This window comes from Castor canadensis, chromosome 1, assembly GCF_047511655.1.
Source record: "Castor canadensis chromosome 1, mCasCan1.hap1v2, whole genome shotgun sequence".
NCBI classification, from domain to species: domain Eukaryota; kingdom Metazoa; phylum Chordata; class Mammalia; order Rodentia; family Castoridae; genus Castor; species Castor canadensis.
The window spans coordinates 159057798-159085488 of record NC_133386.1 but is presented as its reverse complement, the minus strand read 5'-3'; the positions used below and the strand labels follow the sequence as shown (position 1 = coordinate 159085488).

Genomic DNA, 27691 nt, shown 5'->3' with positions numbered 1-27691 from the left:
TTTCTTGAATCATTTTAAAGCTTCAGCAGCAATTAAATAAGAAACAAGCTGTTGTCTGAAGTATATTTTCACCAAGTGTTTCCAGATGTGTGTATATATATATATATATATATATATATATATATATATATATATACAGTCCTCTAGGACTGATGGTTCTGCCTATTAAAATTATCTTTTGTTGTGTTGCAAAGTAGGTGGGGGGATGAGAAATACACAGGAGAATGTAAGAACTCTCACTTTCTCTTCCTAATCTAAATATGTCTCCAATCTAGCTTTTTCTAGAACCATATAAAGAGAAAAGAACACAAGGAACTCTGGGCCTTTCTAACAACGAGGTAAAATTCCAGAATTTAAAGACTTGTCCCATTAATGAGATTTTGACCTTTCAATCACACTAACACATTGTAGGAGTAAACAGACTCACATTTAGCCTCTGAAAGGCAAAAAAGAAGGCCACTGGGTAGAAGTTATAGAGAGGTAGATTTTCACCCAATTAAAAGAATTCACGGATTACTAATGTTTTCCAGCCACAGAATGAGCTATCCCAAATGAGTTAGTAAATTTCTATCAAAGTATGTGTGTGGGGTCATGGATACTTTAGAGGAGAAAATTGTATCACATAGTCATTTTGTGACAGCTGGTCTTCAGTGATGGCTATCTCCCTATTGAATCATACCTTCTCATATTAATGTCCTTGTATTATACTTCTCTAAGACAAATTTGGGCTGTCTGTGTGTAATGAATAGAATGAAGAGGAAATGATATTATAGTCTTTTGGATGGTTTATTCTGGGGGAAGCTAGCTTCCCCATGTGAGAAATCTCTGAAGGTATGACACTATAGGAAATCCTGAGGTAGCCATGTCTAGAGGCTGAACTTTGAGAGAGAGAGAGAGAGAAAGAGTCAGAGAGATGGCAGAGAAATCTCTGTTCCATTCATCTTAGTTCAGGTGCCAGACATGTAAATAAAGAGCCATCTTGGACATTCAGTCATGTAAAGCCTTCATAGGATTGCAGCTCCAGCCACTATAAGATTGCAACTGCAAATGAAAATCAAGTAAGAACTGATCCCATGCAACCACACAACCATGAGAGATAATAAAATATTGGTTTTAGCTACTAAGTTTTAAGGTGTTAGTTTCATAGTTATTGATAAAATTCAACATGTCTAAAACTGGCTCCATTTGTTCTCCACTCTCTTCTCATCCAGAAAACATGTTCCTCCTCCTGCCTCAATTAAGTGCAATATCCTTGCCTAATGAAGAGAGTGCTTACCACATTTTGGTCTGTCTCCCCTTGTATGGATGCCACAGTTTCTTCTTGGGAACACTTTCTCCATTGCATGCACTGAATGGGTTAGCAACTCCAGGTAAATAGATTCCTACACAAAGGCTTCTGAAAGGGCAAAAATCTTTCCCCCCACAACAGGTGGGTCTTGGTCATATTATCCAGATTTGCTAATCATAAGTACTCTCATCAGCTTTGATTCTTGTATAAGTGACTTCAAAGATAGCAGGAATGATTGAAAGTCATTGGGCACAGCAGAGATGTACATGCCAGGCTTCTTCCTACTAGAATACAGCTATGGCCCCTGCTTCCAAACTTCTGGGACTCCCTGGTCCCAGCTTACTCCTAAGACTAGCATTCTGACATTTTAGTGAGTCCCTTGACATCCTTCCAATAAAACCATTATTTCTGCCTACATTATCCAGAGAAGGTTAGAGACTGGATTCCCTTTGACCAGGCCAGTAATCTACAGAAATTAACTGTATTCCTCATCTCCCCACAACAGCCTCACCCAAAACCTAATCACTCAGCACCTCCTTTCAATTCGATTTTGCAAGAAGATGTCAATCTCTTTTCATCTTTTCACTGCCTCATGTTGGGATCCCATAATTTCTTACATACAATTATTAAAATTCAACTACTGCTCCTCTAATCACTCTCCACTAAAATCACAGTGACCCTTGAAAATACAAGTTGTGAAGACACTCATGTACATTCAACTTCAGAGGACCCTCATCTCCACTAAGATGAAGTCCAAAATAGGTGCTTTCTCACCTGTTCTGTGTAACTTTACAGCTTTAGTTCTCTTTACTCTCTTGACCAAATTCTTTGGTGTTCCCAAAACAAAACTGTAAGCTCTGGACATTTATAAATGCTATTTCTTTTTCTTGGAATGTACATTCATATAGGGAACAATTACTGGTGTAGACCAACCACCACCATTAAGAAGTCCTTGGTAGATAATCAAGGACTTTTAGTGTTATTTCTGGGCATGAAGGTCTGCCAAGTAACATAAAGCTAACCATCCTGCACTATAACTTAGTTCACCTGCCTCTCTTCCTCATTACATGGCAGCAACTTCAGGAAACCATAAGCTCTTCTATCCCTAATCCCAGTTCCTTGTTCTGTATATGGCACATAGTAGGTACTCTAAAAATATTTCATAAAATACTAAAAAGTATTATTTACTCTTATATCCTTCTCTCCTAGAATAGCACCTGGCATACAGAAGATGCTTAAGAAATATTTTTGAATGAAAGAAGGGATAAATGAATTAAAAAACTGAATTGAATTGTCATGATGGAGAAAGATTTGCGAATAAATAAAAAGCTCAAACTACAAAATGGTTAAGACCCTGTCTTACAGCCCTGAATGATCCAACCCCTGCCTGTTCCAACAGTTTCATTTTCCTTTGCTCAGTCCATTCCAGCTACCCCATATTCTTGTTAATCCTTTAATATGCCAAATAAGCTCCCTTCTCAAGCCCTTGACAATTGTTTTCTTTGTTTTGAATTCTCCTTACCTAAACAGCTATATGGCTATTTGGCTGTATGGCTACCAAGGGATTTGTTCTAATGTTGCATCCTCTAGGAAGCCTTTTCAGATCCCCATCTCCACCCTAAACTTCTCTATCCCTTTATCCTACTTCATATTTTTAAGTAAAGATTTGTCATTATGTTATATGTTTATTTACTTATTTTCTTACTATCCCTCTCACTAAACTTCAAGTTCTATAAAGACAGACACTTTGTTTTGTTCACTATTATATACTCAAAATCTAGTATAATGCTCGATTATAGCATTTGCTTAATGTACATTTGCTGGATGATTACTGAATAAAGTCTAATGTTCTACATTCTTATTTCATAGGAGAAGATGCGCAGAAGGCAGAGGGCATTTTTCTAGCATTATAGCACCCATTTAAGCACAGAGTTGGAGTTGTCACAGCTAGCATCACAAACTGGTTCCACTAACACCAACCTGAAATCCATTCCCAGGGCCACCCACCAACCTCCCTAACTCATGGTAGCTATTAGCTCTCTTCCCTCTCTCACATACTTCTCTTAATAGCTTCTTCCCAGGCTACCTGATCCACAGTTAATCACAAGCTAATTACACACTGACAAAGACTTGGTCCTCCCCATTCACTACTTTTGCTGACTAAAGTGGGTTCAGCCCTTGGGTACCCATCCAGGCCAATATGGCCCACTCAAAAATTGTATCTGAAGCCTACCCTCAAGAAATGACAGAAACCGTAAGATTAAAACTTACTCGGCATTCCCGGCAGCTTCTGGTTAAAATTCTCTGGCCTTCTGCAAGAACTTTTCCTCCATAAATGCATTTTGCTGTAATAAAACAGAAACATGGGCCAGTCAATCATGCTGAATACCACTCAGAGGTGGTATTCAACTCAACAGATCCCAAAGAAACAAAGATTCTCTGATTCTAAGCAATACAAATCTCTTTGTGTAAAGTAAGACCTGGAAATATTTTGGGGGATGGCCCTTGAATTCCCAAGTCAGACCTCATCTTGATTGTGTTTGCCTTGCTTTCACACCAAGGACAATCATTATTTCACTGTTGCAGTTGCCAACATTGAAGTAGAATGAATTTATGTGGTAAGAGGCTAAACCAAGGTAGAACTGTCTGTATTACATGTGGAGGAAAATTAGTAGTAGTTTTGATTCCAACACTCCTGCCATAAAACAAGAAACTTCATGAAAGGGAGCTCATATAGGTTCCATTCATCAGAACCCCAGCTCTCCATTGAGCTGGGGTTCATTTATTTTTCCTTGCGATCATGCAAGATTGGTGCCCTTAGCCTTTGTGTTCTTAAGACACTGAGAAACAGCTAAGAAATATAAGCCAGTATAGTAAATTGCTATATCAATGCACTAGAGAGACTGCCTCTGGAAAAGTGAGCTTAACAGGCTTAATAGAGAGGGCAGGGGTAGAAGTAGGCCTTGTAGAAAATTTCAAAGAAAAGCGTAAACAGAACTTTAATTTGGATTCCACTGAGATTCTGTCTTTTACTTGCTGATTCATTTTAAGCAAGTGCACAATATGTCAATTTGATGTGACCCCAATGTGAGTCTACAAAATTTTCCAGTCACTCAACAGGAACAAGGAAGTAAAAGCCTGATTGCTCTCTCTCCTGCCTTAATGAGGGCCCTCTAGCCCCAGCTCTCAGGAAAAGCAGAAGCACAGACATACACTCTAAGAGATCTGTCCCATGAACTCACTGTTGGTCTCATAAAACGACTTTACCTCTCAGGCCCTGCCTTTTTGTATCTATTAAAAATGTGTTGATTAGATTTGGTAGTTTCCTTATTCTACAGTCTTCTGATTCTCATGATTCAATTACGCAGAATCCTAGTAATCAGTTGGCCCAACCCCTTCTTTTTAGACACAGGGAGAAGAAAGCCCAGAGACAATAGTTAACACCATACTTACCACACCTCTGCAGTACACACAGTAGTATGCTACCCAAAGCCCCCCCATGACCAAAAGATACATTCCTGAAGTTGTTGGAACAGTGGAAACAAACAGCTCTTAGCTGATGATTTAGTACTTGTCTTAGACTGTACAGAGGCACCTTGCTCAAAGGGCTATAGAGTCACCTTGCCCAAGAATGCCTGGGGCATACCATATCCAATAAAGGGTTGATAAAAGTGGTACAAAGTTCTGTATCCCTTTTCACAACTCAGGACAAATTTGAAAGGTCATTCCAGCTCTGAACCTGCCTGAGGGAATAATGTAGGCAATTGTTGTAACCACACTGTAATTCTCCGTTTGCCTAATTCTCCTTCCATTACCATCTCATTCTTACCCCAGCAGTGATCCTAAGAAAACTCCCTAATAAATCACATACACATCTGCATTCCCACGTGAAATGGAAAAACAGAGTCTGTTTTTCCCTCAAAACCTGACCCATGGCAATCAAACCTGTTCCTTTCTGGTTTTCTCCTCAAACTGAATGACATCACCTTGGCATCCACATGCTGGCACCCAGGGGCCCTCCAATGTTTATCTTTTCTCAGTGTTGTGTCCAATCAGTGCCCAAATTCCACCAATGCTTCTTCCTTAAGCTTCTCAAGTCAAGTTACTTTTCTCCATGTCCCACCTCCTCCCAGACACTGTCTTCATCCAGACTATCACCATCCCTCTTCTTTTGTCCTACCAGAAACTCTAACCTCTCCTGTGTTTGAGTCTCAATCTTCTTCAGTCCTTCCTCATAACAGAGAGGTATATTTTTAAGTATAACTATGAGGCCCTACTTAAAGTAATGAGCCCCTGATGCATGCAGTCTAAGTTCCATAATTCAGTACCTAAGGTCATTCACATGGCTCCTCCCAAACTTCATAGCTCACCAGTTCCTGTGCTTTCAGTCACCACTCAAATATACATACCTCCAAAAATATTCTAGCCATGTTTTCTCTCTCACTTCCAGATTCTGCATATACTTTTGTCTTCCACAGGAATACTCAGCCCTATCCACTTTCCACTGACAACCTCCCAATCTGTATAACCATTAGTTTAAGTAATGGAAGTATGGACCTGACTTCCCTCAAGATGTTGTTCTTGATCTTTGTAACACTGGTTAATTTCCCTTACTTTGTGCATCCATTATACTTTGGACTTGGCCCTAATAACATATATCATATCATGTCTTCATTGTCCATTTCACTATATATTTCCCCTACAAACTGCAACCTCCATCAGTGTAGCATTATTTATAATTTTATCTCCAACTTTAAGCCAAGTCCCTCTTCTTGGCTTATTGTTAGTAATAATAAATAATTTTAGAACTAATTAGTTCTACTCACTAACAAAAACCATTAAAACTTCCTGATTCCAAGCTAGGACTTAGTTCTGCTATTCAATGCAATTTCAAACACTATGAATAGATACCAAGGGTTTCAGGACAAAAATGGAGAATCAATGCAATTGTCTAATTCATTCCCCTCCTCCTTTCATTAAAAATAATAATAACCAGCCAGACACAGTGATGTACACTTATAATCCCAGCTACTCAAGAGGCAGATTCAAGAGAATCATGAGTTTGAGGCCAGTCCAGACAAAGGTAATGTTTAAACTGGATTTTAAAAAATAAATAAATAAGGCAGATGGGGAAAGATGGCAGATGGTTGACATCCCTATAGCCTGGCAGTGACTAAGTACCCTGAAAAAGGAAGATCAGGGGACCCCAAAAGGCACCCATGGGGTACCATAACCAGTGAAAAGCAAAGCCCTCTCTGAATCCACAAATAGAGAAGCAACTAACCACAGCAAGAATGGGAAGAACTACTCACAGTTCAACATTCCTGATCCCCCACAACTGAAATCTTCAACTGGCTCCATGTTCCATGAATCTGCCTCTCGGCAGTAAGTCATGCTTCTTGGCACACACAGGAACTTGGAGCTACATGCTCCCCACTACTACACGACCTGCTACCTTCACCCTGAAATGCCAGGGAAACTGGTACCTCTGTGTCAGTAGGGCTTATAGCTCCCACTGCTCCATGGGTAACAGAAGGTGTAAGCCAGCAGCCATGGTTCCCTGTGCTGTTCAGCCACTGAACTGCTCTTCCAGATGCCCATGGTGGTAATCAGGCCCCAGAACTCAGCAGCCCACAAGCTTGCTTCTCCTGTGACTGCATTAGCTGCCCTGGCTCCTGGTAGCCAATGCCAGCAAGCAGGCCCCAGGGCTTCCGCTGCCTGCAGGCTTCGTTCCCCCACACTGGCAGCAGAACCAATGTATTGTGCTCTTGGAAGCCCATGCCTGCAATCAGGCCTTAGAACTCCTGCTGCCACAGGCTTGGTTCCCCAGTGCCTGCAGCAGCAGCTATGGCTTCTGGAAGCCTGTGCCAGCAAGTAGACCCCAGGGCACCAACTACCCAGAGGCTTGGCTCCCCTGTGCTTGCAGCACTACTGTTCTGCCTTCCTGGAGTCCACACCTAGAAAGCAGGCCCCAAAAATCCTGCTTCCTGAAGGCATGGATCCTCCCTGCTGCCATGACTCCTGGAAGCCAACAACCCAATGCAAATAGACTCCAGGGCCTCCTCTGCTTTGTGGGCAGCAGATGATTCAAGCCCACTGGCTTTGCTACCTCATGGGTACCTTTAACTTGCTACTCAGTACCAGAAGCTTGCCACCACACACACAAGTGAACCTCCAGCACCAGGCTTTGCCATTCCACAGAGAATGGAAGCCCAGCACCCTCCTCTGTCCCTGACAGCAAGAGAGCTCTTCTTCTCCTATCAAAGAGCAAGAATGTCAGATTCCCCACTGAGGGGAGGAAAGCTGTAACCAGCTACTCTGCAAGCAGCACCAGAAGCCCTGCTTCCTCAAGGTACACAGAAGTCCAGTGCTTCACACTGCACCTCCCTGCAGGAGAGTCACATCTCTTCTATCCAAGGGCAGAAATCCAAGCTCTTCCACTGAGTGGCAATTCCCTACTCTGCTGGTGTTAGGGGGCCTGCCTCCCACAGTGCACAGAGACCCAGCACTCCCCATTGTAAGTGCAGGAGAGCCCCCAGCCCCCCATCAAAGAGCAGGAACTCCACCCCCCCTCACTAACAGGAAAAAAGAGGTAATCTGCACCACAACAAGAACCCTGCAAGGGGTAACATTTCCAGCATACCACTCTCTAAGGAATACTGCTAGAGCTCCAGGAGAAAAAACTCAAAACCCCAACTACAGGGCCAGTAGGGATTAAAACCCTAACCAAAAACAGCTCCAGATATATAAATCTTAACACATAATGAAACAGCAAAGCAACCACTAACCATCAAAAGCCAATTCCACCACTAATTATCTAAACACCTGCATAGAGGAAGACCTATCAAATAATGAAGTACAAAAAAAATAGTAAAAATGATTAATAACTTCAAAAAAGAAACACAAAAGTTACTGTTTGACCTTGAAGAGAATGTGAATAAACAATTAAATGAGCTCAAAGAGAATACAAACAGATGAACAAAATTAGGAAGATTATCCAAGATATGAAAGAGGAGATCAATAAAGATATGGAAACCCTGAAAAATAATCAATCTGAAATAAACAACTCAAAATCCAAATAAATATCTAAATCAAAGGCTTAATGAACAGAGTGGAGCAAGTTGAAGAATAGAAATGGAAGACAAAGTAGAGGAATTAGACCAAACAGTAAAAGATCATGAAAAAATGCTAAGAAAATATGAATGGAACATGCGAGATAAACTGGGAGACCATGAAAAGAGCAAACCTATAAACCATGGGTATAGAACAAAGAGAGGAAATACGAACTAAAGGCATTAACAAACTATTTCATAGAATAATATCTGAAAACTTCCCTAACCTCAAGAAAGAGAGAGTCATCCAGGTTCAGGAAGTTTACAGAATACTAAACCATCAGGACCAAAAAAGAAACACCTCCAGACACATTGTAATCAAAACATTCAGCACACAGAAGAAAGAATTCTGAAAGCTGCAAAAGAAGAAAGACAAGTCACATATAAAGGCAAACCCAGTAGAATAACATCAGTTTTCTCAACTCAAACTCTAAACACATGGAAAGACATAATTCAGGCCCTGAAAGAAAGCAACTGTCAACCTAGCCTAATCTACCCAGCAAAACTATCCTTCCTAATTGAAGGACAAACTAAAACCTTCCACAACAAGGAAAAACTACAAAGGAAACTGTGACTGACAAGCCAGCACTCCAGAAGATACTTAAAGGATTTCTACATGTAGAAGAAGAAACTAGAGTGAGACAGGAAGACTCATGAATGGAAACAACAGGCACCTCTCAATATTACATTGAATTTAAATGGTCTCAATGTCCCAATCAAAAGGCATAGAATAGAAAACTGGGTTAAAAAACAAGACCCAACCATATGTCGCTTACAAGAGACTCATCTCACTGCAAACAAAAAAACAGAAAACACTGGCTTAGAACCAAAGGAGGAAAAAAGTTTTCCAAGCAAATGGACTCCATAAGCAGTCAGGAATAGCTATATTCATATCTGACAAGGCAGACATCAGACTAAAATCAATCAGACGAGACAATGAAGGTCACTCTATATTAATTAAAGGAACAGAGACCAGATCCAAGATAGCGACAGAGACAGAGCCACAGACCTTGTGGGCTCCTGACCCAGAGACCCTGCCGAGAAGCTGGAGATACACCTGGCTGAGGTAAAGCATCTGGGAGAGCCAAAAACACAGCACTCTAAACACTTAGATCGCAGAAGGCTTCTCCACGCCATGATCTAATAAAAGAACAGCCAGCCTGCCAAATCCCCACCCTGTAGGTCTGCAGAGCTACTGCTCTGTTCTGCCAGGCTCTCCGCCACTCAGGCTGCGCCAGGCCACAGCCCTGCACCAGACCCATGCACGGCAGAATCCCTGCCTCTCGTGCTGTGCCGTATCCACGCACCACCGGGATACCTGCCCTTCAGCTGTGCTGGCCTCCAGCCCTTGGACCCACACCACACTGGGATACCCACCCCTTGGCCATGCTGCTGGATCCACAACCACCAGGATCCCTGCCATCCGTCTGCACCAGACCCCAGCACAGAGCCAGTCCCACAGCTCGCCAGGATACCCGCCCTGTCCCCTCCTGAGCCTACCACCCTTCAGGCCCTGCTGAGCCCCAGCTAGAAGTGAGATGACCAGACCCCTGTCCCTCAGACTTCCCCCACCCATCAGGCCCTGCCAGACTCCAGCTCCATGTGGAAAGACTGGAGCCCCAACCTGCTGGGACAGGCACCAGCCTGGCACAAGACACTTGCATCCACCAGCCACCAGGAACCCTCGCTCCTTGGGTGGAGCCAGCCCCAGCTCTACAGACTTCCCAGATAATCGCTCCACCAGGCTCCCACTCAGGCTGTTACTAGAGGGCTCCAAGTGTGCCTAAGAGACACTCACAGACTGGACTGGACACTAAAGAAGTAAAAACAACTAAGCCTTCCATCCTACTGTTCCAGAACTGGTGATTTTTTTTCTTTTTGTCTTTTTCTCCCTTCTTTAAGGGTTCACAGCCTGGTTTGCCGTTTGATCGCCCACCATCTCTCCCATTTTTTTTTCTTTCTTTTTTTCCTCTCTTCTCTCTTCCTTTTATCTTTCCTTCTCTTTCTCTTTTTTATCCTTCTCTTTCTCTTTTTTATCCTTCTCTCATGATTTTGTTAGTATTAATATTGTAACCCAGGTAATAGTCAAGAGACAGAAACGATACCTAGTGGAAGTATGGGAAGAAGAAAAAAAGATGGAAACCAATTTTCCCCAAAAAATAAGGCAGTACAGGATTTAGAGTAAAATGAAGAAAATGGATACCTAGATACAGACTCCAACAAAACAAAGATAAACTATATCAAGGAACCCAATGAAGAACACAAGAACATCCTGAAAGAAGAAATTCTACAAGTAATTAATGAGAATTTCATAGAGATGCTACTTGATATGGTCAGCAAAAATGTACAGGAGGCACTCAAGAAATTCCAAGACAACAAAACTGAAAAATATGAGAAAACACAGAAACAAAGAAATGAAATCATAGGAGCCCTAAACAAACACCAAACTGAAACAAAGATCACCATAAGCAGAGAGATGAATGAATTAAGGTCAAAAATTGGCAATAATAAAGAAGTAACCCATGATATGGAAAACCTCAGAAAAAAGAATGAAACAGAAATACAAAACAAAATGGAAGGCCATTCCAGCAGACTAGAACAAACAGAAGACAGAATCTCAGAACTTGAAGATGAAATGGCAATTAAAGGAAAAACTGAAGAACTATTAGTTAAATAACTCAAGACCTGTGGGGAAAGAAATGCAAGAACTCACTGACTCCATCAAAAGACCAAACCTGAGAATCATGGGCATTGAAAAAGGAGAAGAGGTGCAAGCAAAAGGAATGCATAATATATTCAACAAAATAATAACAGAAAATTTCCCAAATCTAGAGAAAAACTATGCCCATTCAGGTACAGGAAGCCTCCACAACACCAAACAGACCTGACCAAAACAGAACTACTCCACAACATATTATCATTAAAACAAGTACAAAGACTACAGAAAGAATATTGAAGGCTGTAAGAGAGAAAAAACAAATAACATACAAAGGTAAACCCATCAAAATCACAGCAAACTTCTCAATAGAAACATTAAAAGCAAGAAGAGCATGGGGTGAGATCTTCCAAGCACTGAATGAAACTAACTTCAATCCTAGGATACTCTACCCAGCAAAACTATCATTCAAAATAGATGGAACAATAAAAGTCTTCCATGATAAGCAGAAATTAAAACAATATATGACAACAAGCCACCACTACAAAAGATTCTCCAAGGAATTCTGCACACAGATAATGAAAGTAAACAAAACCATGAAAGGGTAAGCAATACCAAACCACAGGAGAAGAAAAGGCAAGAAAGTAAAGAGTAACATTGATTCAGCTACACATAATCAAACTCTTAATCAACAAAGACAACTACATGACAGGGATCACCACATACTTATCAAAACTAACACTAAATGTTAATGGACTAAATTTCCCCATCAAAAGACACCCTTTAGCAAACTGGATTAAAAAAGAAGATTCAACAATCTGCTGCCTACAGGAGACCCACCTCATCGACAGAAATAAGCACTGGCTGAAAGTGAAAGGCTGGAAGAAGATTTACCAAGCCAAAGGTCCCCCAAAACAGGCAGGAGTAGCAATACTTATCTCGGACAAAGTAGACTTTAAACCTACACTGATCAAATGAAATAAAGAAGGACACTCTATACTAATAAAAGAGGAAATACACCAAAAGGAAGTAACAATTATCAACCTACATGCCCCTAACATCAAGGCACCCAGTTTCATCAAACATACTCTGAAGGACCTAAGAACATATATAAACTCCAACACAGTGAGAGTGGGAGATCTTAATACTCCCATGTCACCAATAGATAGGTCATCCAAACAAAAAATCAATAAAGAAATCCTAGAACTAAATCACACCATAGATCAAATGGACCTAGCTGATGTCTACAGAATATTTCATCCAACTGCTGCACAATACACGTTCTTTTCAGCAGCCCATGGAATCTTCTCAAAAATTGATTATATCTTAGGGCACAAAGCAAGCCTCAGCAAATATAAGAAAATAGAAATAATCCCAAGCATTCTATCTGACCACAATGCATTAAAACTAGAAATCAACAACAAAAAGAGCAGTAAAAAACATGCAAACAATTGGAAGCTGAACAACACATTGCTCAACAATGAATGGGTCATCAATGAAATAAAAGAGGAAATTAAAAGGTTCCTGGAAGTTAATGAAAATGAAAACATGACCTACCAGAACCTATGGGACACAGCAAAGGCAGTCCTAAGAGGAAAGTTTATAGCCATGAGTGCATATATTAAAAGGACATAAAGATCTGAAATCAATGGCCTCATGCTACATCTCAAACTCCTAGAAAAACAAGAACAAGCAAATCCCAAAACAAGCAGAAGGAAAGAAATAATTTTAAAAAGGGCTGAAATCAATGAAATAGAAACCAAAAAAACCATACAAAGAATCAATGAAACAAAAAGCTGGTTCTTTGAAAAAATAAACAAGATTGACAGACCCCTGGCAAACTTGAGTAAAATGAGGAGAGAAAAAACCCAAATCAGTAAAATCAGAAATGCAAAGGGGAGATAACAACAAACACCATGGAAATCCAGGAAATCATCAGAGACTACTTTGAGAGCCTATACGCTAATAAATTTGAAAATCTTGAAGAAATGGACAGATTTCTAGAAACTTACAACCACCCAAAACTGAACCAAGAAGATATTAATCACTTGAATAGATCCATAACACAAAAAGAAATTGAAGCAGCAATCAAGAGTCTCCCAAAAAAGAAAAGTGCAGGAACTGATGGATTCACTGCTGAATTCTATCAGACGTTTAAAGAATAACTGATACCAACTCTCCTTAAACTGTTCCACAAAATAGAAAGGGAAGGAACACTACCTAACTCATTCTATGAAGCCAATATTACTCTCATCCCCAAACCAGACAAAGACACTTCCAAAAAAGAGAATTACAGGCCAATTTCCTTAATGAATATCAATGCAAAAATCCTTAATTAAATAATGGCAAACTGAATCCAACAACACATCAGAAAGATCATATACCACAACCAAGTAGGCTTCATCCCAGGGATGCAGGGGTGGTTCAACATATGCAAATTTATAAATGTAATACAGCACATCAATAGAAGCAAAGACAAAAACCACTTGATCACCTCAATAGATGCAGAAAAAGCCTTTGACAAGATCCAACACCACTTCATGATAAAAGCCACCACTTCATGATAAAAGCTCTAAGAAAACTAGGAACAGAAGGAAAGTACCTCAACATTGTAAAGGCTATTTATGACAAACCTACAGCCAACATCATACTTAATGGTGAAAAACTGAAACCATTCCCCCTAAAATCAGGATTGAGACAAGTGTGCCTACTATCCCAACTCCTATTCAATATAGAACTGGAATTTCTAGCCAAGCAATTAGGCAAGAAGAAGAAATAAACTGTCAAAATATCCTTATTTGCAGATGATATGATCCTATACCTTAAAGACCCAAAAAGCTCTACCCAAAAACTCTTAGACACCATAAACAGCTACAGTAAGGTAGCAGGATACAAAATCAACCTACAAAAATCATTAGCTTTTCTATACACCAACTACGAACAACTGAGAAGGAATATATGGAAACAATTCACAATAGCCTCAAAAAAAATCAAGTACCTAGGAATAAATTTAACAAAAGATGTGAATGAACTCTACAAGCAGAATTACAAACTCCTGAGGAAAGAGATCAAGGAAGACTACAGAAGATGGAAAGATTTCCCGTGCTCATGGATTGGTATAATCAACGTAGTAAAAATCGCTATAGTACCAAAAGCAATCTATATGTTTAATGCAATTCCCATCAAAATCCCAATGACTTTCATCACAGAGATTGAAAAATCTACTGTTAAATTTATTTGGAAGCACAAGAGGCCACGAATAGCCAAAGCAATACTCAGTAAAAAGAACAACACTGTAGGTATCACAATACCCGAATTCAAACTATATTACAAAGCAATAGCAATAAAAACAGCATGGTACTGGCATAAAAACAGACATGAAGACCAGTGGAACAGAATAGAAAATCCAGATATGAATCCACACAACTATACCCACCTCATTATTGACAAAAGTGCCAAAAACATACGATGGAGAAAAGACAGCTTCTTCAACAAATGTTGCTGGGAAAAGTGGTTATCCATCTGCAAGAAACTGTAATTAGATCCATGTCTATCACCCTGTACTAGTATCAACTCAAAATGGATCAAGAACCTAAACATCAGACCTGAAACTCTGAAGTTACTACAGGAAGGAGCAGGAAACACTCTGGAACTAATAGGTATAGGCAAGGACTTCCTCAATAGAACCCCAGCAGCCCAGCAACTAAGAGAAAAGATAGACAAATGGGACTTCATAAAATTAAAAAGATTCTGCACAACAGAAGAAATGGTCTCTAAACTGAAAAGACCACCAACAGAGTGGGAGAAAATACTCGCCAGCTATACATCAGACAAGGGACTGATAACCAGAATATACAGGGAACTTAAGAAACTAAACTCTCCTAAAATCAATGAACCAAATAAAAAATGGGCAACTGAAATTAATAGAACTTTCTCAAAAGAAGAAATTCAAATGGCAAAAAAAGCACATGAAAAAATGCTCACCATCTCTATCCATAAAGAAAATGCAAATCAAAACCACATTAAGATTCCACCTCACCCCTGTTAGGATAGCCATCATCAAAAACACCACCAACAACATATGTTGGCAATGATGCGGAGAAAAAGGAACCCTCGTATACTGCTTGTGGGAATGCAAGCTGGTACAACCACTCTGGAAAAAAATGTGGAGACTTCTTGAAAATCTAAATATAGATCTGCCATATGATCCAGCAATCCCACTGTTGGGGATATACCCAAAGGAATGCAACACAGGTTATTCTAGAGGCACCTGCACACCCATGTTTACTGCAGTGCTATTCACAATAGCCAAGTTATGGAAACAACCAAGATGCCCCACTATTGATGAATGGATCAAGAAAATGTGGTTACTTGTACACAATGGAATTTTACTCAGCCATGAAGAAGAATGAAATCTTATCATTTGCAGGTAAATGGATGGAACTAGAGAATATCATTCTGAGCGAGGTCAGCCAAGCTCAGAAGACCAAAAATCATATGTTCTCCCTCATATGCGGACTTTAGATCTAGGGCAAATGCAGCAATGTGTTTGGACTGGGACCACATGACAAGGGGAGAACACATACGGGTGATATAGAAATAGGTAGAAAACCCAAAACATGAAAGTGTTTGATGTCCCCACTCCAGAGGAGCTAATACAGAAACCTTAAAGCAGCAGAGATTATCATGAGAAGGAGCTCAGAAACCAGGGTAAAGATCATATAGAGATAAATCAACATGGGTCATAACACATGTACATGAAAGCAATGCTAGGAATATTTCTGTATAGCTATCCTCAACTCAACTAGCAAAAACTCTTTGTCTTCCTTATTAGGCTTGTCTCTTTTCTTCAACAAAACTAGTGATAAAGGCAGAACAGGACCTGCCTAGGGCAGGGGGGAGAAATGACCCAAACAATGTATGCACATGTGAACAAATGAATAAAAAAATTAAAGGAATAATTCATCAAGAGGAAATATCAATCCTTAACATATATGCACCAAACACAGGGGCACCCATCTACATTAAAATAAACTCTAATCATGCTAAGAGCACAGATAGACACTAACACAGTGATAGTGGGAGACCTGAATATCCCACTGCCATCAATAGATAGGTCATCCAGACAAAAGATCAACAAAAAAACTTCAGAGCTACTCCACACATCAGACCAATTAGACATGGTTGATATCTACAGAGTATTTCACCTAAAAACTAGGCAGTACACATTCTTTTCTGCAGCTCATAAAACTTTTGCCAAAATAGATCATATTGTAAGATGCAAAGCAATTCTCAAGAAATTCAAGAAAATTAAAGTATCTCCCTGCATTATATCAGATCACAACCTAATAAAACTAGACCTCAACAACAAAAGAAACCACAGAAAGTATTCAAATACGGGAGACTGAACAACTCACAGCTGAAAAACCAATGGGTTGCCAAAGAAATAAAGGAAGAAATCAAAAAAGGTTCCTAGAATCCAAAGAAAATGAAAATATAACCTACCAGAATCTGTGGGACACAGCAAAGGCTGTTCTAAGGGGAAAGTTTATAGCTGTAAGTGCCTACATTCAAAAAACAGAGACCTCTCAAATAAACAACTTAATGATGCACCTTAAACTCCTAGAAAAACAAGAACAAACCAAACTCAAAACCAACAAAGAGAAATAATAAAGATCAGTGATGAGATCAATGAGATCAAGACCAAAAAAACTATACAAAGAATCAATGAAACAAAAAGTTGGCTCTTTGAAAAGATTAACAAGATCAACAAATGCTTAGCGAACATGACAAAACACAGGAAGTAGAAGATCCAAATTAATAATATCAGAGATGAAAAACAGGACATAACCACAAATACAAATGAAGTCCAGAGACTCATTAGAGAGTACTTTGAAAAATTATATTCAAGTAAACTGGAAAATCTAGATAAAATGGATAAATACCTAGATGCATATAACCAATAAAAATTGAACCAAGAAGATACTGACCACCTACATAGTCATGCAATGAAATTAAGGCAGTAATAGTCTCCCAACAAATAGAAGCCTGGATCTGATGGATTAATGGCCAAATTTTACCAAAACTTTAAAGAAGAACTAACACCAATACTCCTCAAACTTTTCCAGGACATTGAAAGGGAAGGAACACTACCACCAAACTCATTCTATGAAGCCAGCATTACATTCATTCTGAAACTCAATAAAGACATAACCAGAAAAGGAATGAAAGACTAAAATCTTTAATGAATATAGATATAAAGAGTCTCAACAAAATACTGGCAAACAAAATTCAACAACATGTCCAAAAAGATCATACACCATGACCACGTTAGTTTTATTCCCGGAATGCAAGTATAGTTCAACATACATAAATCCATAAATGTAATACAGCATATCAACAGAAGCAAGGAAAAAACCACATGCTCCTCTCAATAGATGCAAAAAAGTCTTTGATAAATTCCAATACCCTTTCATGGTAAAAGCTCTGAAGAAACTAGGAACAGAAGGAATGTTCCTCAACACAATAAAGGCTATATATGACAAACTTAGGGCCAACATCATACTAAATGGAGAACAACTGAAACCGTACCCCTTAAAGTCAGGAACAATACAGGGCTTTCCACTTTCTCCACTCCTATTCAATATAGTTTTGGAATTCTTAGCCAGAGCAATAAGACAAGAGCAAGAAATAAAAGAGATTCAAAGAGGGAAAGAAGAAGTCAAGTTATCTCTATTTGCAGACAACATGATCTTATACCTAAGAGACCACCAAATCTCTATGGAAAAACTGTTAGAAATCATAAACTCTTTCAGCAAAGTAGCAGTATACAAAATTAACATGCAGAAATCAGTAGTTTTTCTATATACCAATGCACAGACTGAGAAAGAAATCAGGGAAACAATACCATTTACAATAGCCTCAAAGACAATAAAGTACCTTTAAATAAATGTAACAAAAGAAACCAAAGACCTTTTTAATGAAAACATAAACCACTGAAGAGAGAAATTGAAGAAGACATCAGAAGATGAAAAGACCTTCTATGCTCATGAATCGGTACAATAAACATTGTGAAAAATAGCCGTACTACCAAAAGCAATCTACATGTTCAACACAACCCCTATCAAAATTCCAATGATATCCTGCACAGAAATAGAAAAAAACAATCATCAAATATATATGGAAACACAAAAAACCTTGAATAGCCAAAGAAATTCTGAGCAAAAAGTCCAATGCTGGAGGTATCACAATACCCGACTTCAAACTATACTACAGAGCCATAACAATAAAAACGGCATGGTATTGACACAAAAGCAGACAGGAAGACCAATGGATCAGAACAGAAGATTCAGACATAAATGCATGCATCTATAGCCAACTGATTTTCAACAAAGGAGCCCAGAACACACAATGGAGAAAAGACAGCCTCTTCAACAAATGCTTCTGGGAAAACTGGATATCCACATGTAGAAGACTGAAACTAGATCCTTGTCTTTCACCCTGTACCAAAATCAACTCAAAATGGATCAAAGACCTTAAGATAAGGTCTGAGACTTTGAAACAACTCCATGAAGCAGTAGGAAATACACTGGAGCAGATAGGTATAGGGAATGACTTCCTAAACAGAACTCCAAATGCTCAGCATCTAAGAGAAACAATGAACAAATGAGACTGCATCAAACTAAAGAGCTTCTGCACAGCAAAGGAAACAGTCACCAGACTTAACAGACAGCCCACACAATGGGAGAAATCTTTGCCAGCTACTCATCTGATAAGGGAATAATATCCAGAATCTACAGGAAACTCAAAAAACTCAGCCCCCAAAGAATCAACACCCCAATAAAGAAATGGGCACATGAATTAAACAGGGAATTCTCAAAAGAAGAGATACAAATGGCCAGTAAATAAATGAAGAACTGTTCAATTTCCCTGATTATAAAAAAGATGCAAATCAAAACAACACTTAGATTTCATATTACCCCAGTTAGAATGGCCATAATCAAGGGTAATAACAACAACAAATGCTGGCAAGGACATGGCAAAACAGAAACCCTTATCACTGCTGGTGGAAATACAAGTTAGTACAACCACTACAGAAAGAAAGCAGTATGAAGATTCCTCAAAAAACTAGAGGTAGAACTGCCATATGATCCAGTGATACTATTGCTGGGCATCTACCCAAAAGAATGTAAAACAGCATATAGTAGAGACACCTGTACACCAATGTTCACTGAAGCACTATTCACAATAGCCAAGCTATGAAAACAACCCAGATGCCCTACAACTGATGAATGGATCAAGAAACTGTGGCATATATGCACAATGGAGTAATGTGTATTACTCAGCCACAATGAATAAAGGCATGGGGTTTGAAGGTAAATGGATGCAATTGGAGGACATCATGTTAAGTGGAGTTAGCCAGGATCAGAAACACAAAAGTTGCATGTTTTCTCTCATACATGGAATAGAGATCCAAAGATAAACATATACACAAAAGCTAGCATGATCATATACAAACGCAGATGTAGAACATGTTTGTAACAGTGGAAGTACTTTATGGAACTTGGGGAAACAGGGAAAGGAAAAGAGAATGATAGAGCATCAATGATATTCCATAACATAAGATGTGAAGGTAGGGGATATAAGCATGTGTACTGAAAGCTGTTGAAAATGGGGGATGGAAGATAAAGAGGCAAGGAAGAGTAATGGAAGATGTTGAACTGATCAGTGTAAAGCACACCACAGTGGGCATACATTTAGACACCCCTTTGAATATCAACTTAAATATTAATGAAAACCAGGACTATAAAATAGGCACAGTGGGGGGGCACTAGTAGAGGGGGAACAGTGAAGGAAGGAGATTAAGGTGATGGTGTATGGTTGATGGACTTCATATACCCACATGAAGGAGAAGTTAAAAACCTCTTGCAATTGCTTTATGTGGGGTGGGGAGGGAGCTGAGCGGGAGAGACAATGGGTGCAATGTAAATAATTTACAATATAAGTCTAATTGGAATTGTCACTACAAATTCCTCCATATAATGAATATATCCTAATAAAAGATTTATATATAAAAAAGAACTGTTCTAAGTGCTGTGCAAATATCAACTTATTTAATTGTCATAAAAAAGAAATAAAAACAATAAAGGGCTGCAGTATAGCTCAGTAGTAGAGAACATGCCTAGCATATGCAAGGTCCTGAGTTCGATTCACAACACCACAAACACTCACACACACACACACACACACACACACACAAAATCTATCCCCGATTACCTTTTGCACCTCTACTTTCTAGATAAATCAAATGATCATGACCCAATGTTCCTAATGATGATAAGGATTCCCCAATTTACTTGTGTAAGACTACATCTCCCAGACCTAGAATTCTTGTGTAACAAATTCCCATACTCCCAAACACAGCTGCTGCCAAATTGACAAGGTGGCTCACTCCAAAGTGACAATTCTGCTAAATGCACTGCTGTCAAATCTACCATCTGCTTCTTGGCCCAGCCTGGGAAGCAATGATATCAATGCACTTGCTACCTGTCTTAAAACATTTGCCTAATTCCTTTCCTCATCTTTGACAGACTCATCCCAGAACTCTGATCTGGAGGTAAGAATGACTCACTGTTTACTTTTATACAACACTAGGGATACACACATCCCTCAAATTCACCAGTCTGGTATAAAAATTAAATGTCCACTGAATTTTATGCCCTTAGATAGCAGGGACTTTGGGAGCTAGTGGATGATATCAACATATTATTACATGCCTCCATCACTTGCAACAATAGCACAGTGCAGAATGTGTGATTAGGATACCAAGTATCCGTGAAATGACCTCAGACAACTTTCAGCATCATCACTGGAGGTCACAAGAATTCCCCATGCTTTCTCAGACTCACTCTTAGTTCTCAGACAGTACTCTTCCTTTCCTACCACTGTCTTCCATATGCCTCACATCAGTCCTCATTATCCAATCTCTTGATCTACAACCCAAAGGCTTATTTTTTGATATCTGAGAAAATTTAAGCATAAGGTAAGTCAGGCTCTGGTGCCTTTGGCTGGGGCATTTGGGACTTCATTTCAACAGCTTTCAGTGTGAGTAGAAATGTAAATGGATACCTGAGCCCTTCATATCACACTGGGGACATGTAAATTAGAATATTTCACAGTGTCCAACCATGAAATTGAAACCCAGTACCAATACACACTTCTCTATTGTTTCTGATGTCAGAAACAAACATACTCAAGATTCAGAGAAAGAATTAGTCAGTTGTACTTTTTTGCACCCACAGTCATCTGGCCCTTCAAATTTGACCTTGATTTATTGAGTGCAAGGATTACACACTTTTGCCATTTCAGTGCACACTGAATAAACAATAACAGGTACAACTTTTGATGCTCCTGTCAGCTGTGGAGATGAGCATGCACTGTCTTTATTTAGGTTATTTGTACCCTGCACACACTCCAGCCATCCCTTGGTACTCAGTAGCTTAGAATGTCAAAATCAGCACTCTGCTTTACTGAACACCCACAGATTCTTCCTCCCTCCATGAGCTAATTCATAGTCCTGGCTTCAAACACTACCTCGCTGAGCAACACACCACATCAAACTGGTTGTCCCTTAGGCAGCACAAACTAAAACATGCCAAATAGAATGTATCACTCTCCAACCTACTTCCTCCACCTGCCTTATTTCTGTTAATCACACTATGAGTCTCCTACAGACTCTTGTTCAAAATCTGGCAACCTCTCACTAACAGACGCTTATGTAAAACAGTGTCCATAAAGTATCTATCATGTGCCAGGTCCTTTGGCTGTCACTCATACATCCATCCCTTCCTTTGCATCTTCCCAGGAGGTGCCTCCCAGTCAACCTCATCACCTCCATTTGGAATATGCCCAAATTCCATATCCAGTCTCCTTGCCTCCAACTCTCTTGGTACAATGGCCTTTCTAAAAGCACTTTTTTGAGTATGCCATGACCCTGCTTTAAAACTTTGCTTTTAAGTACCAAAACCAATGCTGTGTTTATATCCATGATTTGCATGTGTAATTCCCTTTGGAGGCATAGTCTTACCCACCTTTGACACCTAGCAAACTCTTATCCATTTGCTAATACCCTGCTAAATTGTTATACATGGAGTTTTCCCAAAATGCACACACACACAAACACACATACACACACACACACACACACACACACACACACAAACACACATACACACATATATACAAGTTTCTGATGGAGTTAATTACTCCCTTTTCTGTGCCATTTCTGTGTCTGAGAGATGTTGGGCAAATTATTTTTTTCTATGCTTCACTTCCTCTTCTGTAAAATGGAAATATTAATGGAGCCTAAAGCTTTGAGTTGTTGAAAGAATTAAGAAAATATACACAAAATGACTTAGTTTAGTGCCTGGCACAGAATAATTTATCTATATGTCTCCATGGTGTTTTCCATTGTTAAGGAGTGTTTGAAATAAGGGACCTCATTTATGTTTACTGAGTGACATCAGTGGATAGGATCTACAACATCCAATCCCAACCATGTTGGCATGTTTGTTTCTTCTTCTCATCTGAAAAAAACATATGTTGTCATCAAACAGACTATTTCCTTTTCCCTCTACTATCTCTATTCCTTTGAAATGCTGTTTTGCATAGGTGAAAGATTCCTTATCTATCTTCTTTCTGTCTCTCATTTCTGGTAGTTCTCAAAGAATATAGATTTCAGGAAACTGTTGCCTAGAGATTCTGGTTGAAGAAGACTGGGTGGAGTCCTGAAAACCTGTAGTGAAGAAGATTACCAGGGGGTTTTAATGTATAGCTTTATATGCTCAATATGCCTTGAATAAAGTAGTACTGTGGTTTGTATATGAAGTGTTCTCCCAAAAGACTCATGTTGAAGGCTTGGTTCTAAGCTGGTGAAACCATTGAGAGGTAATTGAGTCATGAGCGCTAACTTCACCAATGAGGTAAGTCACTGATTAATTCAAACTGCATGAGGTACTGGGAGGTGGGCCCTGGTTGAAGGAAGTTAGGTTACTGAGGGTGTACCTTTGAACTTATCTTTTCCTATCCCCTTCCTGTCTGGCTTCTTGGCTTCCATAAAGTAAGCAACTCTACTCTACTTTGCCTTCTGTTATGATGTTTTGCCTTGTCTCAGGCCAAAAGCAATACAGCCAGCTAATGATGGACTGAAACCTCTAACACTGTAAGCTAAAATAAATCCTTCCTTTAATTGTTTCTCTAACTCAAAAGTGGGCTCTTCTGAATGATGGAAAGCTAACTAATCCCAAAAAAGATTTTAGTAATGAAACTCCTGTATCACTTCCTAGATAGTCATGGATGCTTAGACAAAATTGTTTCCTAGTTCCAAAAGGATGCTGTCATCTGTAAGTGCTGAAGCCCCTGAGGCCAGGACAAGTGTCAGCAGACAAAACAATTTGCTCTTGTGTATCAGCTTATCTTTTGTTGGTATCCCTAGAATACTGCCTCACCTAAACTCAAAGAGAAATTTAGGAAATCTTTTGTTCACATATAAAAAAGTGACTTAAGGCAATTCTCCAAAGATATGGAAAAATAATCAACTGAACCAAGAAGAGACAGTTATCCAATAAATAGCGGTCTCAACTATATCCATGATAAAAATACATGTCAACGGATTAAATGAGACAATCAAGATTAAACAATCCAGAGATTAAAGCAGGAGGATCACAAGTTCAAGGCCAACCTGTGCTACATAGTGAGATATTATCACAAAAAAGAACTAACTAACTAAATAAAACGATCCAAATTGTCAAACTAGATTTAAAAACAATAACTATATGCCTTTTATCATTTTTCATTTTTATATTTTATTACTTTAGTTGACAAAAATTACATATATCTATGGTACATAACATGATCTTTTAAAATATATACACATTGTGAAATGGATAAATTGAGGTAATTAATATATACATTACCTCATAAACTTTTTATCATATTTGTGATGTGACAATATTTGAAAATTTCCAGAAATTCTACTGAAAAATCTGCTCTATCAATCGTTCTTCTCTCTTCCATCCAATGCTCAACCCACCATAGTGATCTTCTAGAAGACTAGCAATATTAATGCACTCCAGTTCCTTCAGAGAGCATCTATTCTTGTCTTCCACTCTCCTACAGCATTCTCTGCTCTAACTGTGCCCCAAACAGATGCCTAAAGGCACTGCACTTAAAATTTTAGACATTAAAAACCACATCTCTAACTCAAAAGTGAGCTCCACTGAAACAGGAAAGGCTCTTTGACCACTATTCCAGGCACCTGCACTCAGAAACTGCCTAACATATGTTTCTGTTAAAAACCAGTAAGAGCACTGAGGACATACTCTGCAGTAGAGCACTGGCCTAGCATAGGCTAGGCCCTAGGTTTGATCCCCAACACATCAAGAAAAAATGAGAAGAAATAAAATTCTTTGAGGCCTAATTTTCTCTACATTTTAATTGCCAGAGATATGCTGTATAATTTCTTTTTAATTTTTCTTTGAGTAGTGTTCTTCATTTATTTGTATTCTACTGTATTAAACTCTGAACACATCAAACTATCAACAGAGGTGCTGAAAAAATTAGTACTACCTAACTAAATTGCTATGAATTCCAAGCAGATGAAAGAAAAAAAAAGCTAACATTTTAGTAAGCATGGATATCAATATCTTGATAAAACTAGCAACTTTCAGAAACATTTTTGAAAATTTAAAACTCTCAAATACAATAAAGAAAAATGAGTATCTCACATATGTCTACAACAAAAACAACATAATGATTTTTAATGTCTTAAAAATATCAGTCTTCAGTCCAGTACTTCTAGCCTGGACAATTCTATCTTAAGAAAATAGAGAACACAAAATGTGTTTTCAATAGAAAACATATTATCAAAGAGTAATTTATAATAGTGAAAAGTGGAAAACTACCTAGATGTCCAATAATTGGGGAATAGTTAAACAAGAAAAACAACAACAAAGGGAACTATGAAACTCATTAAGCTGAGTTTTATAAAGAATTTTTTTTTTAAATATAGAAACACATTTAATTAATAATGGTAACACAACAAAGTAAAATATAAAACTGCACAGTATAGCCTCAATTGTATACAAAATAATCCAATTTAAAAAATGAAATTCACTAAAATTTCAAGGGTGATTGTTTTCAAGTAAGTGGATAGAAATATGCAAATTTCCCATCCTTATCTTAATCCTCCGTGTTTTAAAACATTATGCAATAAGCATAGTACTGGGCTAAAGGAGTGCCTCAAGTGGTAGAGCACCTGCCTACCAAGTGTGAGGCCCTAAGCTCAAACTCCAGTACTACCAAAAAAAAACCAATAAGCATATTGTTTTTATAATTTTAAAACAATCAAAAGACAAAAATCAAAGTGTTAAAATATGTAACACCTAAATGACCCATTTTTTCCATGCTTAAACAACAACTTCTAAGTATTCACAGATCTATCAGGAAACTCAAAATAATGACTAAAATAACATCATATTTTTAACAAATCCCTAGTAGTTTTTTAGATTCTTCTTCTGCTGATTATTATATGCAATATCAAAACTGGAAAAATAAAATATACCTACTAGCCATTACCTTTCCATCACAGGCTCAAGGTACAATTAAACATGAGGGCACTTGAATTATTTGTATCACCAGACATGACTTCCAATGACCATTGGAACAGAAACAAGAAAGTTCCTCTCTTGAACCAAATCGGGCTGTAATACATATATATGTGGAAGTGTCACAAGGAAACTTCCTGTGCAGCTATCTTAAACAAGCAAAACTGTCTTTTTTTTTTTTATTTTATAAATTCAGGGAACAGGAAGGAACAGGAAGATGGATCAGGTCTTGCCTGGGAGAGTTGGAATCAGTGGGAGAGGGAAGGAGGTGGAAAAGGGTGTAGGAGGGTGAGGATGATACAAATACTGTGTACACAGGTATGTAAACAGAAAAACGATACATGCTGAAACTGTTCCAGGAATGGGGGAGGGAGGAGATAAAGGAGAATGGTGAAGGGGATGAATTCAAGAAAGATACATTTTGTTGTTATACTATAAGAATTTTTATAAATGCCATAATGCACCCCTACACAGCACAACAATAAAAACAAAAATGGAAAACAAATTTAAAGAAACAAAGTGGCTCTCTTCAGACCAACGCCAGGTACACCCTTCTAAAACAATGGGTTTACTGAACCAACCATGAAAAGAAGGAATATTCCAAGATTCCTTTTGAAAGAGTTCAATAACTATCTGAGCTGCTTTGACCAGAAAATCTGTCCCTCCTTCCATTGTCACATCAGATAACATGATATTCTTGGCAAAAGGAACACTGTGCTTTGAAGGCCTACTGAGGTTCATTTTGCTTTTTCGGTTTAAAAAACAATCTTCAAAATTACTCACGGGATACAACATACATTTCTCATCAGACATCTCCTTTTCTGTAGAAGACTATGTGATTTGACAAAAAGACTATAGGCTTTGTAGTCAGCAAAACTGGCTTGTATTTTACCAGCCTTGTGACCTTGGCAAATTAACTTCCCTAAGCCTAAGCTTCCTGTGAAATAGGGCAATAACCATGCCTACCTAAAGGATTGCTCTAAGAAGTCAATAAACTCCTAAAATTCAAACACCCAGCACAGTATATGGCAGACAGCAGACATTCCAAATGATAGATTTAACTCCTCGGTGTTCACTACTTCATCTGAAGCAGTGCCCTTTGCAATGCAGATGAAAAGGGAATTTTAAAACATTACATTACATGGACAGACCACTTCTGAAAGTAATTGCTTCAGTATTTTAATTGAATTTTATCCTGAAATTTTTAACAAAGGCCCCTTAATAACAAGAGAATCTAGCCAAAACCTCAAAAAGCCAAAACACAGAATTCGGTCCTTAACTCAATCATTCAGAATTAGACTAAAGCACATGGAAGTCTGGAGTTGTAGATTTACAGATCAAGCCATCATAGATGATAGGGGAATAGTAATTAAAGTTGATGTAAGGGGGAAAATGCTCATGTAAAGTGTCTGCCACACCAAATGTGATTAAAATAGCATGGTGCTTTTTATTACAGATTTCCTATTACATCAACTGCCAGTGCTGCATTTCATCAATGTTAATCATTTGGGTCCTTTGGGTCCTGAAAAACGGAGGAAAAAAATAAATCACAAAGCTCAAGGGACTGTGAACCTTGGTCAACACTTACGTCGGCAGACCTTACAACACTGGCCAGCAATGTGCACAGGAAGGGAGTCTGGGGAACAACTGAGAGGAGGACAGAACATCCTTCGGCATTCCACGGCACCACTCTGAGAAAGGAAAGACAGAAAGGAACCTCAGAATTGTCCTTTGAAAGTTCCTGTTGTGGGGACAATTCACACCTCATTCCTAAAACCTCAACAGGGAAAGAGAAACAGTGTGAAGAATGCCCCAGCCCTTTCCACAACCACAAATAAAGTATTTTCTCCAGCCTGAATGAACCCATGTCACCTCAATTACTTTTCTGATATACATCACTGACTTCATCCCACCTGCCCATGTGGACTAAGTAGATTAGGCAGAAAACAAAAAGCCTATTTTTACAAGAACA

At 38.7% G+C, this 27691-nt stretch overlaps 1 protein-coding gene across 4 annotated transcripts in view; it reads right to left on the bottom strand.

The window, feature by feature from the left end:
* Positions 1-27691, bottom strand: part of Nell1 (neural EGFL like 1) — an 828356-nt gene that overhangs the window by 571937 nt on the left and 228728 nt on the right. For all 4 annotated transcript variants that reach the window (XM_074042879.1, XM_074042893.1, XM_074042884.1 and 1 more), the window contains exons 9-10: positions 27308-27410; positions 3560-3633 (exon numbers count right to left, since the gene is read on the bottom strand). In XM_074042879.1, coding sequence (XP_073898980.1) covers positions 3560-3633; positions 27308-27410 — 177 coding nt within the window. The remainder of the gene's footprint in view (positions 1-3559; positions 3634-27307; positions 27411-27691) is intronic.